We start from the raw sequence: 17,804 nt of genomic DNA, 5'->3' as shown, positions 1-17,804 counted from the left end.
TTCACCTAAAATTAATTCCTTAGGATAATTTTTAGAAATTTTCCATTTTCAAGGCAATGGGTTTTTTAATCCAACATTCTCTTCCAAATTTATCTTTTCAATTTCTTGGGAGATATTTTCAATATTATCTTCTTCAACTTTGACTCTTCCAAAATGCAAAATTTATCAAACACAACATATGTGGTCTCCTCAACTTCCAAAGTTCTCTTGTTGAAAACTCTATAAGATTTTTGAACACTATAATATCCAAGAAAAATTCTTTCATCATATTTTAGATCAAATATTTCTTAAGGAGTTTTGCCATTATTATGAATGAACACCTTACATCCAAAAATATGCAAATGTAACAAATTTGTTGTTCTCTCCTTAAGAAGTTTATAGTGTGTTTTATTCAATTTAGATCCAATGTTCACTCTATTCAGAACATAATAAGCTGTACTAACCTCTTCAGCCAAAAAATATTTTGAAAGTGAGTATTCTGCCAACATGGCTTTAATAACTTCTATTAATATTCTATTCTTTCTTTCTACTACCCCATTCTAATGAGGGGTTCTAGGTGCTGAAAAATTATGGTCAACTCCTTTTTCTCTATAAAAATCTTCCAATTTATCATTTTCAAATTCTCCTTCATGATCACTTTAAATTGATAAAATCTCACATCCTGGCATTCTTTGAGTCCAAGTAGAATTTTTTTTTAAATTTCTCAAATTTTTCACTCTTATGAAAAGAATATGACCCAAGTGAATCTTAAAAAATCATCAACAATTATAAAAAAAAAAACATTTTACCTTCTAGACTTATAGTGCTAACTGACCTAAAAAGATTCTTCCTCATTTTGTTTTATACTAAAACTAAGAAAACAACTCAAATCTCTTATCAGACTCATCTCAAATTCACTACTTATTATTTTTAAAAAAATATCATAAAGATTTTTATAAGTAAATCCAAATAAGATATCATCAATATATATTTGATCAATGAGTATGATATATCCTATCCTTTTCAAAAAGAGAGTTTTGTCAACATTTCCTTTCACAAATGATTCCTCTATTAAGAAAGTGCTTAACGTCTCATATCAAGCGCTAGGTGCCTATTTTAATCCTTATAATACCATTTTTAATTTAAATATATGATTAGGGAATTTAGATTTTTTGAAACTTGGAGGTTTCTCAACATAAATATCTTCTTATTTCATCCCATTCAGAAAGACACTTAACATCCATTTGATATAATTTAAAATCTTTAAAACAAGCAAAGGCTAATAAAAGCCTTATCGCTTCAAGTCTAGCTACAAGGATAAAAATTTCTTCGAAATCATTCCCTTCTATTGATTATACCCCTTGGCCTCATTCTTGCCTTATTTCTAATAACAACTCCATAATTATTAATTTTATTTTTGAATACCCACTTAGTTCTAACAACACTTTGATCCTTAGACCTTTCAATCAATTCTTAAATATCATTTCTTACAAATTGATTCAATTCTTCTTGCATGGCCAAAATTCAAAATTCATCCAAAAGTATTTGATTTATATTAGTGGGTTCAACCATTGATATAAAGGCATAATGATTCACTTCTTTGCTAAGTGCAAGCCAAGTTCTAACACCCTCATTAGGTTCACCTAAAATTAATTCCTTAGGATAATTTTTAGAAATTTTCCATTTTCAAGGCAATGGGTTTTTTAATCCAACATTCTCTTCCAAATTTATCTTTTCAATTTCTTGGGAGATATTTTCAATATTATCTTCTTCAACTTTGACTCTTCCAAAATGCCAAATTTATCAAACACAACATATGTGGTCTCCTCAACTACCAAAGTTCTCTTGTTGAAAACTCTATAAGATTTTTGAACACTAGAATATCCAAGAAAAATTCTTTCATCATATTTTAGATCAAATATTTCTAAAGGAGTTTTGCCATTATTATGAATGAACACCTTACATCCAAAAATATGCAAATGTAACAAATTTATTGTTCTCTCCTTAAGAAGTTTATAGTGTGTTTTATTCAATTTAGAACTAATGTTCACTCTATTAAGAACATAATAAGCTGTACTAACCTCTTCAGCCAAAAAATATTTTGAAAGTGAGTATTCTGCCAACATGGCTTTCATAACTTCTATTAATATTCTATTCTTTCTTTCTACTACCCCATTCTACTGAGGGGTTCTAGGTGCTGAAAAATTATGGTCAACTCCTTTTTCTCTATAAAAATCTTCCAATTTATGATTTTCAAATTCTCCTTCATGATCACTTTAAATTGATAAAATCTCACATCCTGGCTTTCTTTGAGTCCAAATAGAATTTTTTTTAAAATTTTTCAAATTATTCACTCTTATGAAAAGAATATGACCCAAGTGAATCTTAAAAAATCATCAACAATTACAAATAAAAACATTTTACCTTCTAGACTTATAGTGCTAACTGACCTAAAAAGATTCATGTGAATGATTTCCAACGGTTTGCTAGTTCTAAGATCCTTAATAGAATGAAAGGAGGAATTCACATATTTTCTTAATTGACATGAATCACATAGGTGATCCTTAGTAAAGTCTAGTTTGGGTATTTCTCTAACCAATTCTTTTTGGGTAATTTTCCTAAGATTTTTCATGCTTACGTGACAGTCTCCTATGCCATAATCATGATTCATTACTAATTATTTTGATAAAAAAAGCATTCGAAGTTTTAATAAAATTCAAATAAAGCATGTACATATTATTTACCCTATTTCCATGTAGTATATCAATTTAATTTTGGCTTATTATGCAACTAATGGGAAAATAATTTATACTGTAACCTTTATCACATAACTGACTAATACTCAACAAGTTTTGTTTTATGCCTTTTGCCAATAAGACATTTTTAATGAAAAAAATTTCAAATTTCAAATCATACCTGTGTCTAATACTTTTATAGCGATATTCTCTCCCAGTGTAATCTTGCCTCTATTCATTGCTTCCAACAATATGAATTTAGTTTTATCTCCAGTCATATGCTTTGAATATCCACTATCTAGGTACCAAATACTCTCATGAGGTCTTGTATAAGAGTATTTTTACAAGATATTCAAATGTTAGACTTGGGAACCCAAACAAGTTTGGGTTCTCCAATTGGCAAAAATAACTAGATGCACATTTGATATTATTTATTTTATGCATCTAAGGTCTCCACACTATATATGATTTACTATAAATAGTACAAGTATGAGATATATGACCAATCATTCCACAAGAATTTGGCTCCAGAAAAAAGATTTATCAGTCTATATGAGTTATACAGTCTTTTATTAAGTTTTAAAGTTTTAGGTTTCTGATCAAAATTAGAAAAATCTTCAAGTGTTGGGGGTTTCCTATTTTTCTCAAGAGCTTTCACTTTTTTTATAAGATATAAGTTTGCATTTTTTAAAATTAAATTATTAACTTTCAACTCAAATTCTCTTTGATCTGATTCAACCATAAATATTTTAAAATATTTTTCAAGTTCAATATGTGATGATTTCAATAGTTCATGCTTTTGTTTAAATCATCAAACTCATCTAATAATGTCATGTGGTTATTATCAATCAATATGTGATCATTCATAAGGATTTTATGCTTTTTTATAATTCTAAAAATTTTATGTTTAACCTAGCATGCAACTTTTCGAGTTCCCTATAGGCAGTATGAATTTTCCCAAAAATATCAAATAATTCTTTGCAAGTTAAGTCACATATCGCTTCTTGATCTTACTGATTAAGCTTGTGACCCATTAAACACAAATTGAGGATGTCCTCCTCTACTTCTATTTCTAAAAAATTTGAAGCTGAGTCCGCCCAAAATACTTTCTACAATCTCTTCTTTTCCCTTCCTTACATTACTTTTCTCCTTGACCTTCTCCTTGCTAAGATTAGCTTTAAGATTTGAGCATTCAAATTTGATGTGTCTAGGCTTCCAACATTCATAATAAATTACATAATTAGAATCCTTAGCATTTTTATGGAACTTACCCTTACTCCAATGCTAACGTCTCATTTTCTTCCTCTTTATAGAACTTCTAAATTGCCTTATCATTAAGGCAATATCATCTTCATCTTCAGGCTGAGACTAATCACTATTCCAGTCATCCACTTTCAACGCAATGTTTTTCTCCTTCCTCTTCTCACCTACATCAATTTGTCTTTGAGCCACTCATTGATAGTAAGCAATTAGTAATCCAAAAAGATTGTCAATAGAATAAATTAGTGATAAAAAAATATTATCAATATAATAAACATTTAAGTCCTTTGATTCTATTATAGTAGTTATCTTTGCATCATAAGCAATAGGCAAACAATGAAGAATTTTATTTACTTTTTAGCATTCATTAATTCTCTACCTAAAACATACAATGAGGTGACTATTTGTATGAAATGAGTATACAAGTCAGTGATATATTCATTCAGTTTCATACGAAATAGTTTATAATCATGTAGTAGAATGTTCAATCTAGATTACTTCACCTCATTAGTTACTTCATATGTAATACAAAGCCTATCCCAAATTTCTTTTCCAATTCTACAGGTTGAGACTCGCATGTCATCTTTAGACTAAAGTACATAGAAAAAATTATTTAAATATTTAGCTTTCAACTTAGATATAATGCCATTTACTAGTCTAGTTGGTTTAATATAGACTTCCTGTACTAAAATTCACATGCGATAGTCAAGCGATTGAAGAAAAGTAGACATACATATTTCCAAAAATTGAAAGATATGTTATCAAACAATAGGGGTCTTGTGATCAAATATCCTTCTAGTGTGTTACGATTTCCAAAAGTAGTCATTATCATTTTTAAAAAGTTATATAAGCCTTAATTTTCAAAAGTAGGCTCTAATAACACTTGAAAGTTCATATAGGTTATTAGACCTAAAGTAATTGTCCCAAGGCTTACCAAGAGGGGGAGGGTGAATTGGTAACTTAAAAATATCTTGGTAGATTAAAAAACCAATATTATTATTATTAAGCACAATGAAAATTTATCAAAATAAACATTTTAACAAGAAAACTATCTTGCAGAAAATAAAAAATAGTAAAAAGTAAAGAGAAAAATATAAAATTTTATAGTGGTTCGGTCCAACTAGACATACGTACACTCTTTGAAGACTCCCTCTTCAAGTATTACACTATAACATAGTGACTATTATTTTTCTCCCACAACAAGTTGGAGAATCCCTTACAATTAAGCTCTCTTCCACCTATCCTTGGTGCGACAAAGTACCGTTATCCTTTTTCACCCTCCTAGTGATGACAGAGCACCGACATCTTTTTACGCCATCCTAGGGTCGACAGAGTACCATCATCATTTCACACCCTTCTGGTTTTAGCAGAGTACTATCATCCTTTCACATCCTCCTGGTGTCGGTAGAGAACTGGTGCCCTATCACACCCTCTTGGTGTCGACAGAGTACCGTCATCCTTTCACACCCTCCTGGTATCGACAAAGAGTCGAATCTTCTCTCAAGAGTCTTCAAAAAAGTAGGGAATAGATTTGACATAGTTACAAAAAATCCTCACCTTTTGGCAACCTTGTGAACCCTTCACAAAATTTACTTGCAAGATCTCTCTATCCACACTCTCAAACACTATCCCAAAATACTCTCACTCTTACTCTCAAAAGAAAATTCGTAGAAGGATCTTTTTCAGTTAGCTTTCAGGACTCTTAAATGTGAAAGACAAGAAAAATCATCTAAAAAACTAAAAAATTCAATTTGACCGTCTTGGATCGTATAATACGATCACATATTGTACGTATGATCAGTTCAAAAATTGCTCGTACGATCCTGTGTGAACCAATTTCATACGCTGGTCAGTATATGTATGAACTCATATTGTATAGTATGATCAGATCAAATTTGAATATATTCATCCAGTATGATTATGCATGATCCCATTTTCTACCCTGATTGGCGTACTATATAAACATTATATCATATAGTATGATCTATTTAACAAAATCATGCTTCATTTGGTATGAAAATGGATAAGTCCATTTCGTACTCTGGACGTCGTCTATACGAAACTAATTTCGTATAGTACGAATAGTTTAAAAAATTTATATGTTCATATGGATGAACTTGTACATTTCGTACTCTGGATGTCATATGTACAAAAGTCATTTTGTATAGTATAATCAGTTCAGAAAATGATGAGTTCGTTTATGATGAACTGATATATAGCTATTTTGTATTATAGACGTCGTCTGTACGAAGGTAACTTCATACAGTACTAATAATTCTTAAAATTTTTTTCAGGCATGATTCTATTAACTACTTTTTGGAGAAGCACTCAGGTCAAATCATCCCGTACGATCCCAAAATTGTATAGTATGATTAGTTTAAAAAAATACAAGTTTAATACCCCCTAGTGTGTGTGTGCACGGTTACCCAATTACAATTACACTTTTTCAGACTTAAGAAAAATATAAAAAGTATAGACTTCAATTACAATAAACCTTAATCTAATTTTTCTTGAATTCTTTAGTAGTTTGGAGTATGAGTTCCCTGAAATGTTAGTACACACAAATAATATTTTCCAATGTGTTAGGAGAAATAATAACAAACACAATAATATTTTGGTATCATAAAAAACAAACATAATATAAAAACATATTTTTGAAAACTAAGCTGCAACACATAGTGTTTTGATGAACGATGTTTCGGCATTAAAATTTTTGAAACTCCAATGTTATGGTACTAATTTAGGTTTATTTTATTTTACATTTTAGTTGGACATGGGATGAGGCAGACACGACAGATGAGAGTTGATCAAATATAAAAAAAACTTGATGTGACATGTCAGGTATTTGTTTTGTTTTTTTTATTTTAAATATGTGTATATATTATTTTTATAATAAACATGATTAAAATAATAGAAAGAAAAGTAAGAGATGATTGAATTAACCATTTTGCTTAAATTCTCATTTCTCATGCACTTCAATTGTCATGTTACCGCCTCATGTATAGGCAAATGTCACCGTCTCACTTGTGCAATTCCCTAGTCGATATGGATGTTCATTTTAGGTAGTTTCAATGATTTTGACAGAATGACCAAGTCCTTTTCATGAATGGGTGTTGTTTGGGTGACATCATATGTTGTTGCACCTATAAACCATCACCTTTAACCATCTTTACTGAAATTGACTGCAGGGGTCTGCCCTTATGTAAATTTGATATTTTGGATGCAATGATAAATAAACATGATTATATGTTGCTTAGGCAATTTTTGTGTAGCATCACATTGGCCAATCATCATGCTTATCGTTATTTGATCCTGATATGCATGGCGCTGCGTCAGTTGGCCACTATTGAGGCGCTTTCAACCTACTATATACATGACATCACATTTTTTGAAAATTGCTCTTGTTGCATATATGGATATCAACAAGAATCACCTTAAGGATGGCTATATTCATATGAAGGGTAAGACTAAGGCTCTATTTTTGGGCTTTTGAAGTCTAGAGATATCCAAACTACTATAGGACAATCTCAAAGATTCAAAGAGCTTTACTTAGTTAGGATAAGATAACAAGAAGGAATAAGTAATTCATTCTAATAGCTTTGTGTAAACCATCATTCTTGACCTCTTGACCATGGGTTAGCTACTTGAGTAGGCCATTCATTGGGTTGAGCTTGGCTATAAGGATAGCCTATATATAATAAAAGACATAGCTTAGCAACATAAGGATAGTTGCTAGATTGGACTTGCTTAATTATCTTATAATGGCCTATTCATTCTCTTATCATACCTTAAACCATAAGTAAGAGCTTCATCATTCCCTAATCTTGATAATTAGGTTAGTCTTTAGTCTAATGTTGTCTATTGGATTGGATGGATTGGTCAATTGGGCTTGGCTATTGGTTTGGGCTCATGTAGACAAAAATTGCTCAATTGAGGTTTAACATGGAATCATAGGGTTTAAATAGGTCAAGTGACATGTAATTGACCTTCTGGAATCATTTTGATGGATAATAATTTTCCAATTGAAGCAATTTGGTCACTTGGCAGCTAATCCAAAGCAACCTAATATGGGTACAAATTGGGTGAACTGGTTCACTTGGCTCAATTCAACAAAAATACAAGTCAATTTAGCTTAATTGGAGTATGCTAAACTCATCCAAAGAGTATGGTTTAATCAAGTACATTAAATAGGGTAGAAGATCAATTTAGCTTAGTTGATTTAGTTAAGGATTTTAATCAAGCTATGATCAGTCAATTTGATTCCATTGGTTTAACCTAGAGTCAATATGCTCAATTTGATGTGTGATGAGTCAACATAAGTCAAATGGAAGGCTTGGTCAAAGATTATTTGTTTAATATGGTTAAATTGGTCTAAAAGTATCCTATTTTATTTTCTACAATGCATACTTAGATTTTTTTTTTTTTTTGTGTATTTGTAGAAAGAATATTTGCTTGATACTAGTGGGCTGAAACTTTTGTACATTTATATGATTTTCAACTTTTTTTTTTATTCCAAATGCACTCTTTTGCATTTATTGATCATCCATGTGCCTCGATAATATCAACTCAAGTTGATGTCTTGGAGCATATTTTCACTTGATATGAAACAATAAGAGATGCATTTCCCAGTAAATTTTTTTGAAGGATTGAATTCCACCGACATAAGAGCACAAGTAGATCAAGCCATTAAAATCCCGTCTTCCAAGCAAATTCTCGGGAGAAAAGGGGCTAAAGCCATTAACATCTCGCCTTCCAAATTCTTGGGGCCATTAACATCCCATTTCCATATACATAGATCTATGGTCGGAGCACAACAGAAATCTGTCAGATTATGAGACATAATTAGTTTCCAAAACTGTACAAATGGCTGGGCACCACAAAGAAGCGTACATATTATACCACAGCACATGTTTAGAGTCATCACACAGGAGAAAGTGGAACCAAAAATGTTTTCCCCATGGGAGCGCATAAGAGCTTCTCCAGCCGAACTGCATTTGGATGTATGGAGTGGTTTTTTGCTCCGATGGATCGCCAAAAAATACGCCAATGACATGCGGGTGAACAGTGCGACGTCAATATTGACGTCGGACTGTTTACCTACGCCGAAAAATCCCACTGTTTTTTTAGTTTCGCAGGAAGCACGAAACAAGAGAGATGTTTTTAGCGCTCGAAAGAAGAGATATGGAGTTCCATTGGAGATGAATTATGGCATTTTGAAGTTTTCCGCCATTTTAGAGTGGAAAATGAGATTTTTCGTTGGAGATGCCCAAGTAACAGTGGCCTTGTCATTTGAGGTGCTGCTTCATTCACCTGTTAAAGTAAATAATTCGTCGGGCTGGTTGAGCAAGACAAAAGATAATTACACTTTTTACGGCTGGTGATTTTCAGCCCACATCGTCAGAGGATCTTAGTACCGCCAAAGAAGATCAAAAAGTAAAGATTAAAAAAAAAAGAGGACCCATAAGAGTAGGAAATACATAACAAGCTCCAATAAAATGTAATTAGCATCAAATAATACTCGAGGCAGAACCATACAAACCTGAAGAAAATCTAATGGCATGTTTCAGCCTACTCGAACCTACTTCACCAGATTCCATAAAATTGCTGGAGACTATATAGAAAGGTAAAACATGTAATGCCTTGCGAAATTAAAATAAGCAACTTGAGCTAATACTCTATACAAAAAATTAGCTACATTGCAGATTAATTCTGCCTCGCATTCCTATAATATTTCCAACGAAAAAATATGATAACACCATGGATGTCCATGCAATGTTGCCTCTTCACTTCAATTAGGCCACATCAAAGTTCAATTTTACTGTCCAGGAAGATTCATTTGGCAAGGAATTACTGTCAAGAGCTTCTCCTTTGCAGCCTGCTCCGTGCCGCTCGGCAGCTTCACAACAAAGGTGTGTAAGACAGTTTCATCCGTAGTCAACAACTTCGACTCGACAGCAGTGAAATGCAGCTCCTTGAATGCTTGAATAACGTTGTAAGTAGGGTGACTGTCCAAAGGGCAGGTAACCTGAACAATCACTTCTTCTTGCCCTGTTTGCACTTCAACACCTGGTGTCACCTTCCTTTCTGATTCTATCTCTTTAAGCTTATTTTGGAGGTCAGTAATGTAAGCAATCGCATCACCCAGCAGAGAAGCCTTGTCCATTTTGGAAATGTTGGGGACAACAGCCCTGAGAGCATAGAAACGCTGGTTCAGCTTCTCCCTCCTCTGCCTCTCAGCTTCCACATGGTTGAGTGGCTCCTCTCTGCCATTTGCCGGCTTCCTTCCCCTTTTCCTCGGTCTGCGCTCATCTATTATGCTGGGTTTATCCTCCTTGCAAGAAGCCTCCGCATCTGAATTCTCAAGGCAGGCGAAATCTATCCGCCTTGATGCAGGCGGAAGCTGCTGCTTTTGGTGAATAATACCAATCCCATTTCGCTCAATCTCAGCTCTCGCTACCATCAGCCCATTGGTAGAATTCAACTGTTGGGGCACAATACCTTGATTTGTATTCGAATTGATAACTTTTCTGTTGTTTGCAATGAGCTCAAATGGCCTCTCGGCTTGCCCAATGTTCAGATCCTTCCCGAGGATCTTCGGCCACTCCGCTCCCTTGAAGAATACAGACCTAATCATCATCAACGCCTCAAAGCTTTCTGGAATAAGATTCACAGACCCTAATTCAAGAACCCCATTCTCAAATGGAACCAGAACAATAGTATGAAATCCTGCAGCCCTCGCAAGATATGCCCGAACACAGTAATCCTCGGAAGCGGTTGATGGAGCATTCCAGATGTGTTTACGGTGTAGTAAAGCTCGGCCAGGAGCACCCTCTCCGTTGGGAAAGGCGAAGTACATTGAAGCAAGAAAGAACATCTCAGCATCAGTAACGCAATCGAGTCGGAGAGCGTAATTCTCATCGTCGGATCCGCCGTGGAGTAAATGAAGTTTCTGCAGCACCCGCTTCCTCCTCTTCTGCTGCACATCATCGACGGAACAAAGACTCTCGATTTCTGGCTCACGGAGATGCCCATCTCCCCATCCAAGTACCAGATCGCCGGATTTAAACCGGGAAATTTGCCAGAAGATGGCGAAGGACCAGCCGTCGCCGCCAGAGGCTTCCACGAGGTTGACGAGCTTCGTCTGAAGGTCAGCGACGGCGGCGCCAGATGCGGAGAAGAGACTGTCAGGGGACACGTGGCAGGTCGTGAGGTACTCGAAGGCGTTGGGGCCTAGAACGGCGACCGCCATGGACTGCTCTTCGTCCGACCAGGCGACACCGTTTACCACTCCTCCGTCGAGACCGCAAGTTCCCATGTTGGAAGCCCAAGAAGGCAGCGCGATGCCCTAATTAGTGAGCAGACGGACGTTTCACTTCCACCTCGTCTTCTTCTTCGTTCTCTCTACTCAATGAAACTTCATGCGCGGGCCCGGCAGTTGCGTGAAGGGGAAGGGGAAAGTGTAGCGAAGTGCCCAGGAAGAAGGCAGATGGGTTCGTTTTGGATAAATAGGGTAACAGAGGAGGGAGTAGGAGTGGGGTCTGTTAGAAATTTGATGAACATGTGGTGAGGATTCAAAGCTATTAAAAAATCCCCTTATTGGGATTTTATGTGTGCTAAAGCAAAAGAGATTCAAAGCTGTATTAGTTTTTCCATAAATGCCAGTAGCAATCTGTCTTTCATTTGGGATCCCTGGTGTGGAGGCCATTCTGTTGCTGATCATCTCATCAATGCAAACTCTATTTCGAGTTTTACTCATCTCTTTGACAAAACTGTTTCTCAGTTTATTTTGGGGGATAGCTGGATTATTCCTAACAGCTTCGAAAATGACCTTGTTACTCTGATTAAGAATGTGGCTATTGTTTCCCAACCTGAAAATCATTTCTGGTATGACAAGCAATACCCTAGTTTTGGTGATTTCCATTCTATGTTTTCTGCACATAAAGAAAAGGTGTCTTGGCATAAGCATATTTGGCATAAAAGGGGTGCTCTTCGTTTTACTGTCTATGCCTGGTTGGCATTTAAGGGTGGATTAAAAACAGCGGATGTTCTTGCTATTAGAGGTATTCTGGTTCCAAATACCTGCTGTTTTTGTCATAATAGTATGGAAACTATCACTCATCTCTACTTTGAATGTAATTTCACTTTTGACATTGCCAAAAAGTTATTCCCTTGGTTACAAAAACTGTTAATGAGACCAAATATCTACCAGTTTTATGATAGTATTTGGGAGCAGAATTTTAATTCTAAAACGAGGAACCTCTTCCTTCTAACTGCCTCTGCTACAATCTACTATGTCTGGCGTGCAAGAAATGACAGAATCCTTGGTGGCATTATTGATTGTAATGACACAATTACTTCTAAAATCAAGAAAGCATATATATATATATATATATATATATATATATATATATATATATATATATATAAAGTTTTGCAATAGATAAATTTTTCTTTGTTAGAGGTATAGTTTAAAATGTGCAAAAAAGAAAAAAAAAAGATTTGTATGACACGTTTTGCACAAATTAGGATTTCAAGGGAAATGCACCAATAAATTGGGCAATTTTTTTCTCAAATATGAATAAGACGCTGATTAATTTGGCATGTTCCGCTAATTAACCCCATTTTAAGAAAAATCTTGCAATTTCTTCACGATCTACATTTGTGGATGCAATCACGCACAGTAACGTCCAAGGTCACTTGCGAGATCAATTATGGATTTGTCTGCCACCACTAATAAAGGGAATAAGGCATGACCACGTAATCACATGCGATCTCGCACGTGTTCGCGCGCAATCTAATTTACAACACGGGTCGTGTAGAAAATGCAAGACATTTTGTCAAAATGGGGTTGAGGAGTAGAAGGAGCCAAATTAATTAGCGTCTTATACATGTTTAAGAAAAATTGCCAATGAGCTCGCTTTACTAGGGTTTTTTCGTTTACCCTAGTTGCCTTGGTTCCTTGGGCTTCTCCCCATTGTTGGCCTTTCCCTGTTCTCCAACCACTATTTCAAGTTTTTCTTTGCCTATTTATGATGGCTTCGTCCTCTTTGGTCTACTTGTAAGATTCAATGGAGATGAAAAATAAATTCATTGCCTAGGAAAGATAAGCCAAATCATCGAGAAGAATTATCAAAAGCGTACTTGAATCCATTGAAATGCTGAATCGATGTCTTCGATTTTCCATGTTTGAAGCGACGTTCTCCAAGAGAGCGAGATACCCTTTATTTTCACTCAAGATAAGAAATGAGAGAAATGAGAACTTTAACCATTTAAACTAGGGACAACAACCCATTTATACTTGAAGTGTAAATATTTTATTTCAGCCCATCATTAAAATAAAATAAATGCCCAACCTCTACACAAATTAATTACATATAAATTTAATTGAGATGCCACATAAGCCAAATAATAACTTAGTTCTTAAATAGATCACAAATTTATTTGGCTCAATTTTAGATAGCTTATAATGTATAAAATTTTTATTTATATATATAAGTATATGGGCCCACATATAAAAATTTCCCAATAATCTCCCATTTGGGCTACATATATATACATATAATTATATATTATAAAATAAACATAAGAGCTCAATATTTGCTATCTTTATAAAATAACATTTCTAGACAATCTAGTCCATCAATCATATCAATATAGAATTAAAGTGACCTTTATTACATTCTTCATAACAAGATCCATCAATGGTCACTATATTAATATAATTAATTACATAGATCAAGTATGAATATGTAGCATAAACATTTCATGTAATATGATATCAAATCATAAATATTTTCAACTGATCCAATTTTATAACTCAAAAGAATTATAACCAAAATTTAATACTTTATGCTAAATCGCAATTGAAATTAAATAACTTTATTTCAGAGTTTTCAATCACTAAAATAACAATACTTTATTCTAATTAAAAAATAAGTTCATAATAATTGAACAATACAAATAAACTCCCACAAAGCTAACATATCATCAAAATAAATTACACCCATACGAGTCACATGCTCATGACAAACTTTAGGTGGTAATCCTTTTGTAAGTGGGTTTGGAATCATAAGGTTTGTACTAATATATTCAATAGAAATCTAAGAACTCTGAACCCTTTCTTTCACAACAAAAAACTTTATGTCAATGTATTTTGATTTTGACAAGATCCTGTTTTTCTTAGAACATAACACAACTACTTTATTATCATAATTTATTTTTAAGGGTCTCTCAATGCCATCAATAATATATAGCATTGTGATAAAATTTCGTAACCATATTCCCTGATTTAAAGCCTCATAACAAGATATAAACTCTGCTTCCATTGTTGAAGAAGCTATAAGTGATTGTTTGACACTTTTTTAAGAAATAGCTCCTCTAGCCAATATGAAAATATAGCATGAAGTGAATCTCCTTCTATCGAGGCAAGTAGCAAAATCAGAGTCGGAATACCCCACGATCTCTAAATGATCAGATCACTGATATGTGACTACAAAATCTCTTGTCCTTTTTATATACCTTATAACTCGTTTCACTACATTCCATTGATCCATTCCTAGGTTACTTAAATATCTATTAAGCATTCCAACAATGTATGGAATATCTGAAAGGGTACAAACTTGAGCATACATAAGATTCTGTACTGCCGATGCATAAGGGATTTATCTATCTCTTGCTTTTCAACTTTCATTTCTTGGGAATTAAAGCAAACTAAATTTATCCCCTTTTGCAATGTGTGTATGCCTTGGTGCACAGTCTTTCATGCCAAATCTGCTAAGCACTTTATCAATATAGGTTATTTGTAATAACCCAATTATACCATGGGAGCGATCTCGATGAATTTGTATATACAACATAAAAGATGTAATTTCAAGATCTTTTATTTCAAATTTATTTAAAAGAAATTTGTTAGTTTCATAGAATAAGCCTATATCATTGTTTGCTAGCAGAATATCATCGACACATAACACTAGGAGAATAAATTTACTCCCGCTGACCTTATGATAAATGCATTGATCAAAAGTGTTTTTTATAAAATCAAATGAAGAAATCACTTGATTAAATTTCTAGTGCCATTGATGTGATGCTTAAACCATGGATAGATTTCTTTAATTTGCACATAAGATGTTTTGAATCAAAAGATTGAAAATTTTTTGATTGCATTATATATATAGTTTCCTCAACATCTCCATTAAGGAATGCACTCTTTACATCCATCTGGTATAACTATAAATCATAATGAGCTATAAGTGCCATAATGATTCTAAAAGAGTATTTCAAAAAAATTGGAGAGAAAATCTCTTTACAATCAATATATTCCTTTTGAGTAAAACCTTTTGTAACTAGATGTGCTTTATATCTTTCAATATTGCTTATTACATCCCTTTTGGTTTTAAAAATTCATTTACAACCAATAGGTTTTGCTCCTTCAGGAAATTCAAAAAGATTCCAAACATCATTGTCTTTCATTGATTTAATCTCATCTTCTATGGCTTCTATCCACTTTTGGGAATCAGAATAATTTTTTATCTGAATGAATGAGATTGAATTATCTTCCAATCCCATATCAAATTCATGCTCTTGGAGATATATAATATAATCATCTAAAATTACTATTCTCATTTCTCTTGTGGATCTCCTTAATGACACTTCAATATGATGTTGTTGTTCTTCTATATGAGTGAGAGATAATTCAAGATTATTTTGATTATCTGGATTTATAATCTAAATATTATCATGCATAGTTACTTGATCATTTTTAATTATAATAATAAAAATAGTAACATATTCCTCCTCAAAATCAAAATCTTTAAATTTTTCACTCACACTATATTGAATATCCTCAATAAATTTAACATTGCTTGTCTCAAAAAAAGATTTATTTGTGGAATCAAAAAAATTAAAATCTCTTTATCTTTTAGAGTATCCAACAAAATAGCAACTAACAGTTCTTGAGTCAAATTTTCTTTCATTAGGCTTATAAGGCCTAGCCTCAGTTGAACATCCCTAAATGTTAAAATGCCTAATACTAAGCTTCTTTCTAGTTCATAACTCATATGGGGTTTTAGTTACTGCTTTGCTTGAAACTCTATTAAGAATATAAACTGCAGTCTTTAAAGCTTCTCTCCAAAGTGATTCTAGTAAAGAGGAATAACTAATCATACTTTTAACTATATCCTTTAAGATTTTGTTTCATCTCTCAGCTACACCATTTTAACTTAGAGTCCCTGGTATAGTGTATTGAGGAACGATGTTATATTTTGCTAAATATCTCGTAAAAGGGTATGGACGTTGTTCACCTGATCCATTATATCTACCACAGTATTCACCACCACAGTCAGATTTTATAGCTTTAATCTTCTTCCAAGTTGATTTTCAATTTCATCTTTGAAGATCTTAAATACATCCAAAGATTCTGATTTCTCATGTATTAAGTATAAGTACCCATAACAAGAATAATCGTTTATGAAAATAATAAAATACTATTGATCATTCCAAGAAGCTGTAGGGAATGAGCAATAAATATCAGCATGTATTAATTCGAAGATATTTAAACTCCTTTTGGCACCTAATTTCTTAATATTTGTTTGTTTTCTTTTAATACATTCAATATAAATTTTAAAATTAGTATAATTAAGGGAATCAAGAATTCTATCTAACAAAAATATTTTAATTCTTTATTTAAAATTATGTCATAAGCGCTTGTACCATAACATAAAGAAATTCTTATCAATTAATTTTCTCTTTGTACCAAAATTATTTATATGCAAAATTTCAGTAATCTGCGAGACAAAAATATCCAATTTATATAGATTATCAGTTAAAAAATCTATACCAATGACTTTTGAACACTGAATAGAGACTAAATTTTTCATTTTCAAATGAATAAGAGTAATCAAATTTGTCCAAATATGAAATATAAATTAGATTCTGTTTAAATGATGGTACATAAAAAGTCTCACACAAATCCAAAGTACAACTAGATTCTAAGTACAATCTATATAAGCCTACAGCTTTAACATGAGCTTTATTGCCATTTCTCACATAGATGAATCTTTCAGTATCAGTTGGCACTCCGCTCCTTAGACAACCCTGCATAGTCACACTTATGTAAGTAGTTGCACCAGTATCTATCCATTAAGTATGATTTGGTACTAAGGCAAAATTAACTTCAGAACAAATAAGATTAAGAAGTTTACCCTTTTTGACGAGCTAGTTAGCTTATTTTGGACAATCATTCTTCACATGATCAGCCTTCTTATAAAAGAAATAAGTGATAATTAGATATTTCTTCTATTACACTTTAGGTTTTGAAGTCCTTTGCCTTTATACCGCATTGAAATAAGTTTAATAAGAATAGTACTTGTTTCGACTTTTTCAGAGCCTACAAAACAGTCTGTTATTTGGCTTAAGAATTTCTTAGCATTTTTCCCCTTAGGCATTGCACCCCTGATGGTATCTGAAATTGAGTGCTTTATGATCATAAGACTCATGCGATTTAAATGCTCCCACTTTTTAAAATTTTTTCTTTGTTCAATAGTGCTTTCCATAGTAAGGGTCGGAGGGCGTTCAGTCCGAATCACATAGTCTAGATCCATGCACGAGAGAATAATAATAATGTGGTCTTTCCATTTCATAAAATTAGAGCCATTAAGCACGAGAATGATATTCAAATTGGCAGATATTGAAGAAATATTAACTGAAAAAAGATCAAAAATAATAAAGTCGTAATTAGTAACAATATAAGGTGGGCCCTTTATAAGATACCTAAAACAACATCATAATTCAGTCTTTGGACATAAATTATAATTTGTAAATGGTACTCTTAAA

At 33.0% G+C, this 17,804-nt stretch overlaps 1 protein-coding gene across 1 annotated transcript; it reads right to left on the bottom strand.

The window, feature by feature from the left end:
• Positions 1 to 9,448: 9,448 nt before the first annotated feature.
• LOC110094094 (transcription factor ABA-INDUCIBLE bHLH-TYPE-like) lies at positions 9,449 to 11,467 on the bottom strand. The gene has a single exon (XM_020819247.2). It carries the CDS (start codon positions 11,287 to 11,289, stop codon positions 9,790 to 9,792), a length of 1,500 nt encoding a protein of 499 aa, XP_020674906.1. The 5' UTR covers positions 11,290 to 11,467; the 3' UTR covers positions 9,449 to 9,789.
• Positions 11,468 to 17,804: the final 6,337 nt, after the last annotated feature.

Source organism: Dendrobium catenatum, unplaced genomic scaffold, assembly GCF_001605985.2.
Source record: "Dendrobium catenatum unplaced genomic scaffold, ASM160598v2 fragScaff_scaffold_621, whole genome shotgun sequence".
Classification (NCBI taxonomy): domain Eukaryota; kingdom Viridiplantae; phylum Streptophyta; class Magnoliopsida; order Asparagales; family Orchidaceae; genus Dendrobium; species Dendrobium catenatum.
Note: the sequence above shows the minus strand (reverse complement) of the source record. Positions and strands in the feature narration are given on the sequence as shown.

Bases quoted from the DNA above. Each gene is read 5' to 3' on its own strand.
- LOC110094094 (XM_020819247.2), bottom strand. From the start codon at position 11,289: ATGGGAACTTGCGGTCTCGACGGAGGAGTGGTAAACGGTGTCGCCTGG.